This window comes from Mesocricetus auratus, unplaced genomic scaffold (genome assembly GCF_017639785.1).
Source record: "Mesocricetus auratus isolate SY011 unplaced genomic scaffold, BCM_Maur_2.0 Super-Scaffold_100023, whole genome shotgun sequence".
In the NCBI taxonomy this organism is placed as follows: domain Eukaryota; kingdom Metazoa; phylum Chordata; class Mammalia; order Rodentia; family Cricetidae; genus Mesocricetus; species Mesocricetus auratus.
The window spans coordinates 243,494-260,627 of NW_024429204.1; the positions used below are offsets into that span (position 1 = coordinate 243,494).

Here is a 17,134-nt window from a genome sequence, read left to right on the forward strand (position 1 = left end):
GTGTGACTCATTGGGGCTGCCACTATTCTTTGAAAACCAGGTTTTTGTTTTTTGTTGTTTGTTTTTTTAAAGGAGAGCTATTTGGGTAGATAAATGTTGTTTGCAGAATCCTTTCCCTATAGAAAAGCAAGAGCCTGTTTCAGACTTTGTCAGTGTTACTTTTATATGCATTAGGTTGGGGAGAGGGAAACACATTTTCTGAAATAGTGTGTAATGTAAAGAGTGTATATGCATGGTGCTCCATTGGCAGTGTTTTCCCAACTGTCTTCTCTTGTGTTCTCAGCTTTTCTTCATGCATCTACTGCCCAACTTTGCTGAGTGCTGGTGGGACCAGGTCATTCTGGACATCCTATTGTGCAATGGTGGTGGCATCTGGCTGGGCATGGTTGTTTGCCGATTTTTGGAGATGAGGACTTACCACTGGGCAAGCTTCAAGTGAGTCCTCTTTGGAACCTTGGTCACAGTGTTGTATATGGATTGGGCTTTACTACAGCTCTCACAATTATAGATGAATGGTGCATTGTCAACTGAAGCACAGATGATTATAAATCTGACTTCAAATGTTGCTGCGTGTAGTGATTCACAAGTGTTATCCCAGCACGTGGGAAGCTGAGGCAGGAAAAGTATGGAAATCCAAGGCCAGTGTAGGTTATGAAGTGCCTTTCATGCCAGCTTGGGCTACATCGTGAGACTCTGTCTTAAAACATGAAAAACATGTATAGAAAACGCTAAATCATTTACCATTTCATCTTGGAGCACCCTTTTGGTTCAAAATAATTCTCACAGACACTCCTTGAATTTAACTTCCTCAGCCTGAATCCAAACTCTTATCCATAGATTAAAGGGTCTGCCCCTAGGCAAGGTTTTTCAATTTTTGTCAGACTGTTGTTTGAGTGAGCTCTTAATAAACAGTAGGTTTGTCCTGTCACACATCCTGTCTTAGTTGGGGATTTTTTGCTGTGAAGAGACACCGTGGCCACGGCAAGTCTTATAATGAAAACATTTAGTTGGGGCTGGCTTACAAAGTTCTGTGGTTTAGCCCAACATGGAGGCATGGAGGCAGACATGGTGCTAGAGAAGAATCCCAGAGGTTCTACATCTGGATCTGCAGGCAGGGAAGAGAGAGAGAGAGAGACAGAGAGAGACAGAGACAGAGACAGAGAGGAGACAGACAGAGAGACAGGGAGAGAGGAGACAGAGACACAGACAGAGAGAGAGACAGAGAGACGCACTGAGCGTCCGAAACCTCAAAGCCCACTCCACCTCCAGTGACACACTTCCTCCAGACAGGCCACACCTACCCCAACAAGGCCACACCTCCTAATAGTGCCACTCCCTATGAGCTTATGGGGGCCGTTTTCATCCAAACCACCACATAAGTCTGTTACGGCTTCTCTAGTCTTAAGTGCAAAGTCCTATCTGCAGGCTGGGAGGGCAGACCCTTTTCCATGTCACAACAGGAACCTAAAGTCACATAGCCATGTGCAAGCTCCTTCACTAGAGACTTGGTCTGCATCGTGGAGACTAGGTTAGTCCTGCTTTTCCCTCGCTGGCCCTGATTACTTGTCCTCTCATCGGGAAAGCTTACTTGGACTCCAGTTTGAGGGTTGCCCCCCTGCTCTGTGCATGTAGGAGGGCAGTTTGTGTCACCGCCATTACGTCATCCATTCATTACTTCATTCTGCTTCACTCATTGCTTCATTCGCTGCTCCTTAGCTTGTAGCGGGGACCATGGTTGAGGAGAAGAGCTGAGGTGTGATGACGGCATGGTAGATGTTTTCATTGCATTAGGAAGTTTATGTCACAAAATATGAACCTTTCCCCCCAAATCAGCCAAAATTCTGCCAAAAGATGATTTTAAAGGACTTTCCCATACATGTTCCAATTTATGCACAAACCGTAAAATAGTAACCGGTTCATGGTCACTCAGTTGCTTAATTGTTTCTAAGGTTTTACTGTTACAAAGGCTGCAGTGAAAATCACGGTGTATCTAAGTATCTCTCTGTGCATTTCTAGTCCTTTCTCTCTCTTTTTAATTGTAAGCTTCTCACAACCAGAGTTCAGTGATTTAAAGTCTCGAGCCATCCTGAGAGTGTACCTGGGTTCATTCACTGTTTCCTTGAAATCTATTTTTAGACATTTCAGATTCATTCCACATTAAATTGAAAGGGTTTCTGCCTCTTCCTTCTGGAGTTTCTCTTTCGCTGCCTTTTGTAGTTCAAGAATGCTTGGGCTGCACGTTGGCCACAAATGGCCCTTTAGCTTTCCGTTTTGACTTGCCCCACCCCCACAGTGGCTGGACTGAGCCCAGTACCTGCGTACGCTAAGCAAGTTCTCCGCCACCAAGTCATACTCAGCCCTCTTTCCATCTCCAATCCCGCTAAATTTGCTGTGGTGGCCTTCAACTCACTCCGTAGCCCAGGCAGACCTTGATTTTGTAATCCTCCTGCCTCAAGCTTTTAGTCACTGGGATCACAGGTCAGCCCACTGGGCCCCACTTATTTCAGCGTTTTGACTGTGTGTTTTTCATTAGAAAAAATATATGTATTTGATCTAGCTCAGAGCAAATTTCTGTTTATTGTTTGTTTGTCTGGGTTTTTTGTTTTGCTTTGTTTGTTGGTTTTTTAGGTGGCATCTACTAACATAGCTTAGGCTGACCTTGAAATCCATCCTCCGGATTTAGCCTCCTGCTTGCAGGATTATAAACCTACACAACCATGTTTAGCCTAGGTCAGATTTTTATAGGTGTGTGGTACAAAGGAGAGATTTTATACCTTTTGCCCTTAATTATCTAGTCTATCCTCTTTAGCTTATTAATAATCCCTTCTTTGCTGTTGACTTGATGCCTTTGTAATTATTTAAAAGTGGCCTACTGTGTAGATCTGTATCTGGGCCAGACAAGCAAGTGGAGCAAAGTGCCTTTATAGAGCCTTGCCTGAGGATAGTCACTGCCCCTCTCTTTGGGATGGTAATGGTGAGGTCCAGGTTCAGAAACTTGCCTAAGGAGACATGGTCATTAAGCAGTGGAGTGCAGATTTATACCAGGGTGACTCTGATATGACCACAGCCCATCCCTGTATTTATGCATTTATTCTCCCAAGTTCAACTTCAGAATCATTTTGTCAAGATGCCAGAATATAAGCCCATGCTAAACAAAGGCTCAATGTTTTGAAAGCCACATTAAATGTACGAATGAATATAGACTATTTTAAACTCAATGAACCTCTTCGGTACAGTAAATATAATCTATTTCTGGATTGTGATGTATTTCAGTTTCTGTTTTGTTACATTTGGCATTTTGAAAATATTCTGTTCATAGTGCTATTGTGCCTCCAACCTTGCTGGGATGTCTTCTCAGCACCTCTGTTGAATTATAATACCCACCAGCTATTTAAATAGCTTGGGTTTCGACTTAACTGGGCTAGTTGGCGGGCTGGCAGACCTTGTTCCTATTTTGACAAAGCTGGCCTTACACCATCTTTGAACCTAAATCTTCTCATGGGTAAAATAGATTGTTTGTTACAGGGAGACATTTGAATGTGTGATTACCAGGATTTAAATCATGAAAAGTTAAACATCACTGTCACCACTAACTCTGGGGAAGGATGGGGAGAAATAAATGACTTTGGTGAGCTCAAGAGCTTGAAAGATGAGCCCTTTTTACCACAGCACCCCCTCGGGAGACAGAGTGGGAGGGAATAGTAGCCTTGCCCCAGGTGCATTCTTCCCGGGTGCTTCTAGGTTGTATCTTTAATTCCTGTTACCCTCTTTTCACACCCTTCACAAACTTAGCCCCCTCTTAGCCCAGCAGCACCCAGATCTCTGATGCCGTTGACATTCCTGAAGCCCCCCCCACACAATCCAGTGTCGTCCTGGGACCCAGGCTCCCACTAGGAAGGGTCCCCTCCGTTCAGAGGACTTGCTAGAATACCATCAGTGCAGTTTTTACCTTTTTCCCTCTTTCTTACCCCTGGATTTTCACGGTTTCCATTCTCTTCTTCCAGGGACATCCATACCACCACGGGGAAGATCAAACGTGCCGTGTTACAGTTCACCCCCGCCAGCTGGACGTACGTCAGGTGGTTTGACCCTAAGTCTTCTTTCCAGAGAGTGGCTGGGATATACCTCTTCATGATCATCTGGCAGGTAATCTTAGAGCTGCCCATTCGAAGGGGGAAAAAACCAAAACATGAGTCTTCCTGGAGGCTGGAATTAATGGTGGATTAAGTTTCATATCAGCTAAACACTTTGGGAGAGAATTTGTAGCTGGCATATAGGGTAATTAAAATCTAGGTTATGGCTTCAGTGTGGAGACATTTTAAAATTGGAGTCTCTGAATTACAAATTAGGAACTGATTTTCTGGGAAAGGTCATATTTAGCACCCATCACCCAATGAATTTAGGTGTAACACTGTTCTGAAGAATATTTTCAAAACCAAAGGAACTATGTGAACGTTTTTGTTTTTTTTTTTTATTTAATTTGTAATTTTAGTTTTTGCAGTATTCATAGTGCCCAGGGAATGTCCTGGAACTCATCCTCAACAGATAGATACTGGGGGAAGTTATAAAATTGGGACAGTAAGTGGGTTGGCATTGAGTTTTGTCCTTTCCTTAATTAGAAGGAAGTACGACTGGGTTTTCCAGAGTCTTGCACCCTACCACTGAATATTTTATTGTATTCCCAATTCACTCTCCTGGTATACAAAATTGCATCTCAGCCTTTCCCAGTTTGTATAACGGTCAAAGAGCTGTCTCAGCTGTGGAAATGGGACCCATGGATAGTGTGAACCTTGCAGAAAACTGAGGGAGAGAAGCATTCGAGGTGGAAGAAATCTCAGTAGTCACTGGGTAACGATTCTCATTCTCATACCTCTGGTTTTGGAGATAGACTTTTTTTCCTTGCTGTCCCCAGGGGTTGTCACAGCTTCTGGGGTTCTTGCAGAATCATCAAACATAGAATTTTATGACCTTCATACATTCACTGTACGGCACATGTGCCTACACCACACATACAATAAGTATATAAATGGTAGTTAAAAATTAAAATATGATGGAAAAGACCAGTGCATATCACTTTTAAGAGTGAAAATTCTTGTTCACACATGGAAAGCAATTCCTTTCTTTATTTTTTTATTTTAATTAAATTTGTTTTGTTTTGTTTTTTGAGACAGGGTTTCTCTGTATTGATTTGAAGGCTGTCCTGGAACTCTCTCTGTTAGACCAGGCTGGCCTCGAACTCACAGAGATCCGCCTGCCTCTGCCTCCCGAGTGCTGAAATTAAAGGCATGGGCTAGCAAACACCCGGCTAGCAATTCCTTCATTGATAGACAAGAGTTTATATTTACAGAAGTACAAGTGAACAAATCATTACTGAGGTTTGAAGACATCACTCTGCCTCCTTACCTGTGAGGTCCATATCTGAAGATTCAACCAACCGCAAATAAGAATACTTAAAAAAAAAATCCTTACAAAATGGGAGTGGTGGCTCACACTTATAATCCTGGCACTAAGGAGAGTGAGACAAGGGGTTTAATGCAAGTTCAATACCAACCTGGGCTACAGGGTACCAGGCCAGCCAGCACTGCAGAGAAAGACCCCGTCTCAGAACACCACCAACAAAAGTTGCGTCTCCGTCCTGAACATACACACTGCATGCCTCTGGTAGTCAGGTCTCCGATGGACCTCAGACGTCTTTAGGGCAGTGCTGACTTACCTAGAGTTGGACTTTCTTTACACTGGCCTGATTTCCATAAGCCCAGAAGTACTGACTTGTACGATTTGTCCTGGGCTCAAAGTCTGTCCTGACTGTCTCAGCAGGCCACACAGAGGAGCAAAGTGGCAGAAATGCAAAACAGGAAATGTTTCAAATAGCCGATGACCTTCCCACCACTCCAGTGATACACATATGGGCACATGCACACACAGGCAGAGAGACCCGCTCCCAGTTAGTTGGTCAGTGGTTATGCATTGTCTGTTACTGCTTTATCAATCCCTGGGAGGCCCCCATATATTTTTTTTGAGAATGCTTTGGACACACTGGTTACCTTTTAGCTCCAGGAAGCCTGTCTCAGGAATGTATGCTCATGATGTAACCCGGCACAGGGTGACTGATTTCTCTTCTTCCCAGTTGACTGAGTTGAACACCTTCTTCTTGAAGCACATCTTTGTATTCCAAGCCAGCCATCCCTTAAGCTGGTGTAGAATTCTCTTCATCGGCTGCATTACGGCTCCTACAGTGAGGTAATTCCGGCCATCCCCACTGCCATTTGTTGAAGAAACATACTTGCTTTGTGTTTTCATCCCTAGCATAAGGGCTGTCACATCAACTAACAGATTTTTCTGTGAAAATGTTATTCTAAGTAATTGTCCAGAATATCAAGGACGTATTTTGATCTGAGACCTCAGTACAACAGAGAGAGTTTTTAAAAGAAAGTGCTCACCTAGTGGCATTCCCCTAGAACTACCCTTGTTTTCAACAGTTGTGCAGTCTGTCCCTGTTGGTCCTCTTACATCCCGTTACAAAGTATTAAAGGTGACACTAGGTTTCCTAAAGTGAGATTATTGGTAAGTAGAAAAATCTGTGTGCATATATTACATTTTTTTTGCCACAGAGTCTCTCAAACCCACAAGGGAAACCCCCTTCCCCCCCAAAAAATGGTGAGCCCCTGGGTCACTTGCCTTCTGCAGGCATGGTCAGGGCTCAGAGTACTTGTGAAGTTCCAAATCTCACTGTCTTATTTGACACCCACTCACCAAACATAGCAAGTCCATACTGAAATGTTTTTGTACCTGTAAACACACATTTCACACGAGTTCATTCAAGAGCTATAGAAAATACCACATTCTAGTATATTGGTATAGTTTATATATCGGTGACTTTATTAAAGTGACTTTTATCTGTCCTTATCTTCACGTGACAACTAGAGACATCTGAAAGGGGTCTCCGGCTCGTATGTAGTTCTGTCAGTGGGTGCTGCTCTGAGCACTTGAACACTCTTTGCTCATCATCTTGTCAGCGACATTCAGAATCCACCCTCCCTACCTCCCCATCCCCCGTCATGCCTCTGAAGTGAAGTGCAGCTGGGATCCTTCCAGTTTTAGCAAGGCAAAGATGTCCGCGTGTTTACTAGTATAAGCAACACCCATAACCCTGAAGATGCCAGAAGAGACAGTTGAAGAAGCCTGGAGCTGACCCTCTGGAGTGGTCTCCACTCTACGGAGAGGCTGGATCAGGCCCAGGTTGACTTGCTTAGGGCTGTGCTGGACCAGTGCTGTCTTTGCCAACAGTGTGATCCTGTAAGCTGAGCTCCCTTCACTGCCACCCAACCCAAATTCAGAATCTCCTACGGGAATGTTTGAATAACCCTGGCTGGCTGTTCCCTTGAGTGTAACTAGACCAGGCAGCTGGAATACAGTAAGCAAGGCAGGGCAGGTTTTTTTCACTCCCTGTCAAAGTGATATCATTGTGCAGAACCTTGGTCTGTAGAGGTGCTAATATGTCCCATTCTGCTCTTTCAGACAATACTATGCTTACCTCACCGACACACAGTGCAAGCGCGTGGGGACACAGTGCTGGGTGTTTGGGTGAGTATCTGTGACTGCAGGGGTTTCGAAGCATTTTGAGTCCCTAAATTTCTTTTTTTTTTTAATTTTCCATTTTAAATTTAGATAAGAAACAAGATTGCTTCACAAGTCAGTTCCAGGTCCCTCTCCCTTTCCCTCCCCTCCTCCCGTGCCCTCCCCCCATCCCCCCCCCCATTATCCCCTCATTCCCCCAGGGAGGGTGAGGCCCTCCATGGGGGTGTCCATAGTCTGTCATTTCGAGTCCCTAAATTTCTTTGAATATTTCTTGTTCAGAGTCTTCTAGGGTAAATTCCCCCATAAAGGAAGTTGATCAAGGTCAGAAACTATTTCCCAAAGAACTCGAGAGTCCTTAGTTTATAAAATAAATTAGATCCAGTATGGAACGTGTTTGAGTTTGGGACATCATCCTGTCCTAGGTTAAGCTACACTTCATGTTATTTTTACCTTAGAAGATCTTGCTACATACCAAAGTATAATATTATTGCTCCAAGAATTAACACAGCCACATGGTTGCAAATTGTGGGTATAAGAGCTGTTAGTTAATATACCGTTTACTGTTCCATACTCCCGATTCCCCCCTCCAAACCCTTTTATGGGTGAACGAGCCTCTTTTCTGTGTGTCAGATTAAGTCATTCTGCTGCTTAAACACCAACAATCTACCATCTTATTTCACACCCAGAGTTCAGGAGGAATCTGGGCAAATCTGTGTAGGAAGATGAGTCCCTGAGGTAGCCTAGGTTCAAGACCTAATTTGGGTTCTAATTTGAGTGTGGAAGTATAGGATAAATGACTTCAGGCAGAGGTAGAAATCTTTGCACATACGGTGAAAACGTCTAAGCAAAATGTCAAAGAAACTGTCATGCAGAGAAGACCCAGAGATGACTGCTGTGGTCTTCCTTCCCTCCTGAGTTCTCCTGTGTATGTATGTATACACATACCACTGTAATGAAGATTCTGAGAGGTTCCTCTGTGGTGTTAAAGAGTAAACATGTAGATACTCAAGGTAGAATTCAGGAAGTTCTTCTCCAACCGCAGGAGACAAAGGGCCATTGTCACTGTCTCTCCTGAGTCTGTGGGTGAGCCTGTTTTCCCGCCCAGGTGATTACAGCATTAAGAGTGACGAGGTAGATTAAGTTTCCTTTGTTTAGTGCTGTGTGGGAAGAAGGAGAATTCAGATCTAGGACCCTGGTGGGCTCTGGCAGAGGAGGTCCTCTGATGTCATGTGTTTGGTTCTGGAAAGGAGGGGTGTTAGCTGTTCCTCCCCATGTCAGTTGAAGGAGTCCTTCCAGCCATGAGCTCTTGACTCTCAGCTAGGGATTCTCCCCCACCCCCATGTACAGCTTTTCCTTCATGCTTAAATGTCTTCAGCAAAGGTCTTCTCCAAAGAAGTGTTATCAATTTACTAGTGGAAGGAGACATGGTTCAGACAGGTGGGTGGTGATGTGACAGTTTCCTTCTAATTGCGTATCCAAGAAATACAGTCCAGGTGGGCAGGAGAAACAGCAAAGTCAACAAGGCTAAGCAGAAATAACTGTTATAGAAAAGTGTGCCTTATCGGACAGCGATTAAAATTAAGTTCTGGGGTCTAGAGCAGCGTTTCTCAACCTTTGGGTCACAACCCCTTTGGGGAGGTCGAATGACCCTTTCTTTCACGGGGTTTGAAAATCAGATATCCTGTATGTCAGATATTTACCATCTGTAACAGTAGCAAAATTACAGTTATGAAAGTATCAACAAAACAGTTTTATGGTTGGAGGTCACCACAACACGAGGAACCATATTAAAAGGTTGCAGCATTAGGGAGAGATAGTTAATCATTTAGGAGCTCATAGTGCTCTTATAAAGGACAGGAGTTCAATTCCTAGCATTCGTGTTAGCAGCTCACAACTGCCAATAGCCTATACTTCCAATCTCTGGGGATGTGATACCTCTGGTCTCCTTGGTCACTTGTGTTCCCTACACACACACATGCACGCACGCGCACACACACTTAAAAATAAGTATAAATTTTGAAAATATAAAGTCAACTCCAAATGTGAGCTGTTTGGGAATTGACAATGAATGAAACAGGCTTGGAAGCACTGGGTGTTATCTTTTAAGAACTGTGATTCCCAGAGCCCCCAGGAAATTATCTGGTCCTTGATCAGGTGTTATCATTTAAGAACTACAGTTCCCATAATCTCAGGAAGTTACCTGGTCTTTGGGCAAGTGGGCCCCTCGAGGGATCATTGGAGATGGTCACCCAAAGACTATTTCATATGTGGTGAACGTTTACCGATTGGTATTACATCATACTCTGAGAAGGTTGTAAGGCAAGAGGTCAGCCCAGTTATCAGTCTACAGCCTATATTTAGTTAAAATCCCTTCAAAGTTCTATTGTCCTTTCTCTTTCCAAGGATGATACATGCAACAAAGTTTCCAGTTCTGTTAAGAGCCTTAGGGAGCAATTGAGACAACTTGGCTATGAAGGCACATGGTTAGGCCACAGAGATATGGGGAGGCCAAATCTGGGCATAATTTCCATTATTAATCTCTTAGCTACCACTTGGGGTACTTTCTGGTCAGGTGGGTGATGATGCTACGCCTTGCTTTTTTTGTCCTGGATGGGAGAATACTGACACCCCATCAAACACACTTACATCCCAGATTGGGATCTCAACAGACAAGATGGTGGTTTAGCAGGGGAGCTTCTGCAAATGCTTACTGCTTAGCTCAAGCTGAAAATACACCTCAGAGCCTTGCAACCTCCAAGATGTGCACCTCCTGAGGTGACCTGACTTCAGCCCTAGAGTTCTGGGGTGAAGGTCTAGCTTTAGAATTTGGGTAGGTGGTCGGATCTCTCAGAGGCCTCCAGAAAATGTTAATCCCGTTGGGCAAGAATAAGAGCACTACCACAATTTTGAGCCAAAATTGAAGCAAGCTTGTTATTTATTGGGGTACGCACAAGAGCTGGCTAGCAACTGTCCCCTAAGTTGGGTTAAAGAGACCAGGCCTTAGTCTATTTCTTGGTCCTCTTTTAAAGAGTAAAATCATGAGTAGTTATAAAACAGGTTTACAGAATAGAGACAGTGGAGCAATAAAGAAATATAGAAAAATTGCAAAACCACATATCTGTGGAGGGAGGATTAGGGAGGGCCAGGGTGTTCTCAAAAAACAGGGTCATGGGTTGGGGCAGGTCAGGCTCCAGAAAACAGACTTAAAAGCAGCAACTCAGCTTTCGCAGTAAATAGAAATTTATTTTTTGACAATACAGCTAATGGCTCCTGCCTTAAAATGGAGTCAGGTAAGTTCTTCAAGTCTCTGACTGAGATGCGTCCATGTACACAAATAATGGCTAAACTGAGACGTCCTCTATCCTGGAGATCCTGGTGTTTAAAAAAATCTGCAGATCTTTATGAAACCCACTGAGTAGATTCTGGTCAGCATTTAAGAGGGCTAGAGAGATGGCTCAGTAGTTACTGGCTGCTCTTCCAGAGGACCTGGGTTTGATTCTTATCACCCATACAGTAGCTCATGACCAACTGCAACTCCAGTCCCAGGGAATCTGATGCCCTTTTCTGGTCTCCACAGGCACAGGCATATGTGCAGGCAGAACACCTATACATGTAAAACAAAGAATGAAGGGAAAATAAAGTAAAAATGAAACAATGAAAAAAACTACCAAAGTTGGTGTCAAAGGACAAATTACAGTTTAGCTGAAGATCTTAATTCTTCTATTTTCTAGAATTGGGGAGCACTTATTCTGTAAAGTACAACGAGTGCTCCAATAAGCTGATGAGTATAGGTTCATATCAGTAAGGGTTAAAGGCTGGGGAGAGAACAGAAACAAAGAATAGAAAGATTATCACAGCATTATGCTCTTCTCAGATAAAGATAAGGAAACAGAATCATATCAGCTTACCTTCCATATAGGGTTAGGTGGAAGAACTTCCTTATGCCCATGAAATTGGCCTGTTTGGCACATTTTACATTTTGTGATCTCTAATCTCAGTTTCTTAAATCAGATAAATACCTTGGTTCCTACTTGGTGGCAGGAAACTTCTTTGGCATGAGTGACTCCATCCTGACTTTTAGCCTGCTCTGTCAGGACCTGAGGCAAGAGCTTAGCTGAAAACAATGGTCTCCTGTAATTTTTACTTAATAAGAAAATTAATTATTTTAATAAGTAAATGCAATTATTTTATGAGGCTTCTGTTGAAATGGTGTGTATGTGTGTATGTGAGAGGGAATTGGAAATGCATTGGGTGATGGCTATGATTTTTGTCTGCCAGTGGAGAGAGGGACCCAGATATTCATTCCCCAATAATTGACTGTCTGAATTCTGTTGCAAGCACAGACTCTCTAAAGTGCGGTTGTTTAATACCTACGTTCTTTAACCATCTTTGTATCCCAACTAACTCATAATCCTCACCGCATCCATCCTTATCTCCAACCTCTGAGCCTTAATAAAGGCCTAATAACTTTTCTGTAGTGTTTTAATTAAATGGAAATTACGAATTATTTGTGTGTGTTGACATCTTTTTGTTCTTAGCAAAATTGCTTAAGAGAGGATAAAAGGCTTTATATTGTCAGTAAAACGAAGGGTATTTAATCATGAAACTCTTGAAAGACTAGGAGGGGATGTGGTTGATGCCTTCAAGTATTGACAGACTGCATTAGAGGGCTCTCACCCTATCTGTGTCTGCCAGAGGCTATGTGAAGACAGCACATGAAGAAGGTTAGAGGAAGCAGTCTCCAGGTCACAACACCCAGCTCTCTAGTAGCTGGATTCTGACCAGCAAACTGAACCACCTCTCAAAGATAGTGGGGTCTCTGGGCTTCAGAGGGTCCCCGAGTTGGCATGAGGTCCACTCTCAGCTGATGCCGAGGGTTTCTAGATATTAAAACAAAACAAAACAAAAAAAAAAAAAGTGAGTCAAGATTTTAGAGAAGAGGGGGGAAATACTTCTAGAAAAAAAATGTGGTAGGAAGGAACTCTGTAATTTTGTAGAGGACCCCCTACCAGTGTCTAGAACAGAAGTCTTGGCTTTGAGACTCATCTGTTGCATGTTCCTGGAGATGGACGTGCTCTGACAAGGTGAACTAACATTGAACTTGTTGCTCCTTGTCTGCTTAGGGTCATTGGTTTCCTGGAAGCTATTGTTTGCATAAAATTCGGACAAGACCTCTTCTCTAAGACCCAGATACTCTACGTCGTATTTTGGCTCCTTTGTGTGGTAAGTTATTACTCTCACACCCCAGCATGTTAACTGAACTCTCTAGCTGTCTGTATGGATTCTCTGGTACACTAAGTTTCCTTAGAAGCGTATACATGTTTTCTTAAAAACGTAAGACCGGACACCACACGCAGAATTTGAGATTAATGTAGAAGCAAACGTTGTTGAATAACCACCATACATTTTAATGTCCGTCACCATATTGTAAAGCCAAGGTGAATTCTGCATGTTCCCTGCTATCTATGGGTTCAGACTGCCTGGCTTCCATCCCACAGAGTTTTCTGTCCTCCCTCCCTTACCCCTCTCTAAACAAAATCTATGCAATTACTATTTTAAATCCAGACCTTGACATTTTAAGTGGGTACTTTCCTGGATTTCCACAGGTATGATTGCAAACCTATAAATTACCTGCTTTTTTTTTTTTTTTTTTTTTTTTGTCTCCTGAACCAAGTAGAAAATGAGCCTCTTGTACCTAGGTGAAGCAATTAGGTTTGGCAGCCACATCAGGCCCTTTGTGTGGTGATCATGATGATGAGCACATTTCCTTTGCCACCTGCCTGTGTTTGCCCGGTCCTTCTGCGAAGCCGGCTCTGGCTGCTGTTTCCCATTGGAGAAAGCCCCAGCTGCAGCCTCACGGGAGATGAGAAAGGAAAGAGCTTGCACGCCTGCCCTCTGGTGGTCAGAATCCATAATGGCGGGCCAGTGGAAGCTTTACTTTCCTCTTCCGGGGCTCGTTCCACAGTCGGTATGGGCAGAGAGGTACCTAAACACCCCGTCTCCCTGTATGCAGCTTAAGACATCCTGTTGTGCCCTTGTGAAAGCCCTAACGCAATGGAGGTTCACACGCGATTCGTTTCTGCTTGTTGTTATTCTTTCCCTCCCATGGAAAACGGCAAGCTTAATGTTGGTATGTGTTGGAAAATTTGGACGAAGGCTAGTTTGCCTATGGATTGGGCTTCATGCTTTCTTGTCAGCCATGGCCCCATCACAGCCTCGTTGGTAAAGAAGGGGGCAGCCAGCTGGAGCACTGAGATTCCTTTCTTTCGGGGCTTTGGAGCACGCTGACTTCAGAGGCACTTAGCAGATGTTGAGGACAGGTTCTCAATTCTGCTACTCAGTCCTGTCTGTGCCTCACCTCCTAGACTGTGTCTGTGCAGCGTGGGCCAGGCCGGCGCCTGCTGCTCCGCGATGCCCTTGTTTTTCTCAGCGGATGGAGGAGCTCCGTGCAGGGATGGTGATTGGAAGATGTAAAGACACAAAGCTGTTGTGCCCAAATTCTGAACCCCCAAATCACCAAGAGGCCCATTTCAATGCAAAAGCAAAGAGTCTTTTATTGTAGATGTTTAGCGAGCTAAAACCATTAGCTCGGGCCCTTCACCCCTCCACCCTGGCGAATGGCTGGAGAAAGACCCCAAGCAACCCCGAGGCAGGGATCTTAAAGGGCAGCGTAAGGGGGGTGTCTAGGGGTATGAAACAGTCTCAGGATTGGTGCGCTTCCAGGTTTGGGTGACCTGCCCTGTGTTGATTGGTCAACTGGTTGCTATGGCTTATAGGCCCTCCCTGGGCAGTTGCTATGTTCTGCACAGTCACTGTTGTGCACTGTCCGTAAAGCACGCCCAGAGCCGTCAGCACAGCCCCGCCAGCTAACTTCTGATTGGTTCCTCGCCAGAGGAGGGCATCTGACCTTAGTGACCAGGACAGGAGCGGCAAGGTCATGCAAGCACACGTTAGCCTGTCATGGCTGCTGAGATGGGGGGGCTGGTCACTACAAAAGCCAGTTTCTGATTAGAACAATAACATCTTTAAAACCGGAACCTGGCCTATCAGGAAACCTGTGTTCTGGCTCCAGTTTCTCCCCCATGCCACCTGAGGCCCTGGAAGGCGTTCACCTCTCTGGGTGTGAAGATAAAGAATTTCTGAAGCGTCCTTTTAGATCTAAAGCTCTGATTCCCAGAAAGAACTGAAAGTTTGATTCCATACCTGTCCCCGTGGTTGGGATGAGGTAACAGGTAACAACGTACTCGAGCATCCATAGGAAATAGTGTGAGCTCTCTGGGTATTGCGGATGGCTTGGTGTAAGAGGTCTGGAGAGCAGGCTGCTTCATTTGGTTGCTTTAGTTTATTTCACTCAACTCTTCCTGGTCCCTCCTTTTCCCCTTACAACCCTTTTCCGCTGACCGTCTTGTTCCCTCTCTCCTTAGTTTTTTGGCACATTTTGAAATCCTGTCTTCTCAATATCCGTGAGAGATGGGTTCCGTCCCACCCCCTTGGAATACACAAATCCAGTAGCCATCAAGCCCTACGCTCTCATTGGCATTGCGCTTGCAGAGTGTGTTCATAACCCTCCAATAGCATTTAAATCACTTGTAGATAAAACATAAATACTGCGTAACTTGTTTTTGGGGGGGAATGATGATGAGCACTTAAAAATTTTTATATTTGGTGTCTGTTGGGAGAAGCCTTTTCCTTGCCAGCCGCTTTGGTTTTTCCCCACCAGTCGCCTGGGCTCTGCCATGTTGTAGTCCCCAAATAACACACAAGACGCTGTATTAATTATGAAGCTGTTGGAGGTTTGCTTGTTTTTTACTGGCTAGCTCTGACTTAAGTATTTACTCCATAATTGTTAATCTTAAGTATTTCTCTTACCAGAGAAAGGTCAGTACTTTTTACCCCCATGGCCACTACATGGTGACTCCCTGTGTTTTTCCTCCCAGAATCCTCCTGGACTCCTAGTCCCACCTATCTTGCTTCCCTATTGGCCAACAGTGCTTTATTGACATACACAAGGACTTCCTCATCAGGTGTCAATACACTTTTTTTTTCTCCTCAAGGTATTTCTAAACAGGTTTGTTGACTCTGAGGATGGGAAACCTCTACATGCAGAGGCCCAACTGTCTGTACTTTTGTCTTACGCTGGAGTTTCATTTAAGGTGCGGTGCTGACTCAGTGAACGGTCAAGGCTGAGGCAGAGATGCCTGGCTTCTGCGTAGCCACTCATCTCTCTTGGGTCATTGCAAAGTATTTTCAGTCTCTTTGTGTTCCTGTCTACAGAAGCAACAGCAACAAGGGTCAGGGTGGGGCAGCTGGCACCAAAAAGCCAGGGCAGTAAGCACAGCATTGCCCTTCTTGCTCTGTTCATAGGGATGCCTTCCCAGGCATTGTGTGACAAGGCTGAATGTGACTTTTCTATCCAGAAGTTCTCTCTTTTTTTTTTTTTTTTTTGGTTTTTTGTTTGTTTGTTTGTTTGGAGACAGGGTTTCTCTGTATTGTTTTGGAGGCTGTCCTGGCACTCGATCTGTAGACCAGGCTGGCCTCGAACTCACAGAGGTCCACCTGCCTCTGCCTCCCGAGTGCTGGGATTAAAGGCATGCGCCACCAACGCCCTGGCCAGAAGTTCTCTTTCTTAAGCCGAGTCTCTTCACTCTTTAGAGATGGATGCCTGATAGAGCCGTATGTCTGGTCTCACCACAGCCCTTCTTACAAACGGAATATATATTGCCTGCCCAACCCCAGTCTGCCAAACCCGTTCCTGCTCATCTCTTGACTGCACATTCTGGCCACATCCCTGAAGACATACGGCAAAAGGCACTGAGCTATCGTCTGGATTCTCCCAGAAACCCAAGTTCTGGGAAGTGAAGTATGTGCACACTGTTAGCTATAAAGCGGCTTTGTGTCTTTCTGTCTTCCAGGCCTTCACCACGTTCCTGTGTCTGTACGGCATGGTTTGGTATGCAGAGCACTACGGTCACCGGGAAAAGGTAGGAGAAGACTGGGTTTCATTTGAAAGACCCAGCAGGGTTACCCAAACATGAAGAGGGAAAGAAATGGCATTAGCAACCTTAGGGAGCAATGTCAGTCCTGCTATACATTTGTCAGAATGTGCTCCTGTTACGCAGCTGTGCTTGTTTGTAGCTGGCTTGGTCAGTATTTTTAACCCACTTTTGCAAGGGGTTTAAAATCTTAGTTATTTGAATAAAAACATTTAAAAATTAGCTAAAACAAATGTAGACATTGGAAACCCCTGAACCCATTCTCAAGGTTGTTTTGTATTCTGTCTCTTTTGCCTTTTCAGACCTTTTTATGTGTTCCAGTCCAGGCTCCCCACCTGTGCTGCCTGTGTCTTTCAGTTGGAGGATGGTCTGAGTGGGTTTTAGCATTAGTGTGGTCCTGGGAATATGTGTGCGTGCATGCGTGCGTGCGTGTAAGAGGATATGGGTGGGGATAGCTTTTTTTTTTTTTTTTTTTTTTTTTTTTGGTTTTTCGAGACAGGGTTTCTCTGTGGCTTTGGAGGCTGTCCTGGAACTCACTTTGTAGACCAGGCTGGCCTCGAACT

The 17,134-nt window shown here is 44.4% G+C and overlaps 1 protein-coding gene across 1 annotated transcript in view; it reads left to right on the forward strand.

Annotated features, from left to right (window-relative positions):
- The window catches only part of Ptdss1 (phosphatidylserine synthase 1), a 46,807-nt gene that overhangs the window by 26,428 nt on the left and 3,245 nt on the right, over positions 1–17,134 (forward strand). Inside the window, exons 6-11 of the mRNA XM_040730616.1 lie at positions 284–435; positions 4,005–4,146; positions 6,128–6,240; positions 7,519–7,584; positions 12,702–12,801; positions 16,491–16,559. Of these exons, the coding sequence (XP_040586550.1) occupies positions 284–435; positions 4,005–4,146; positions 6,128–6,240; positions 7,519–7,584; positions 12,702–12,801; positions 16,491–16,559 (642 nt within the window). The remainder of the gene's footprint in view (positions 1–283; positions 436–4,004; positions 4,147–6,127; positions 6,241–7,518; positions 7,585–12,701; positions 12,802–16,490; positions 16,560–17,134) is intronic.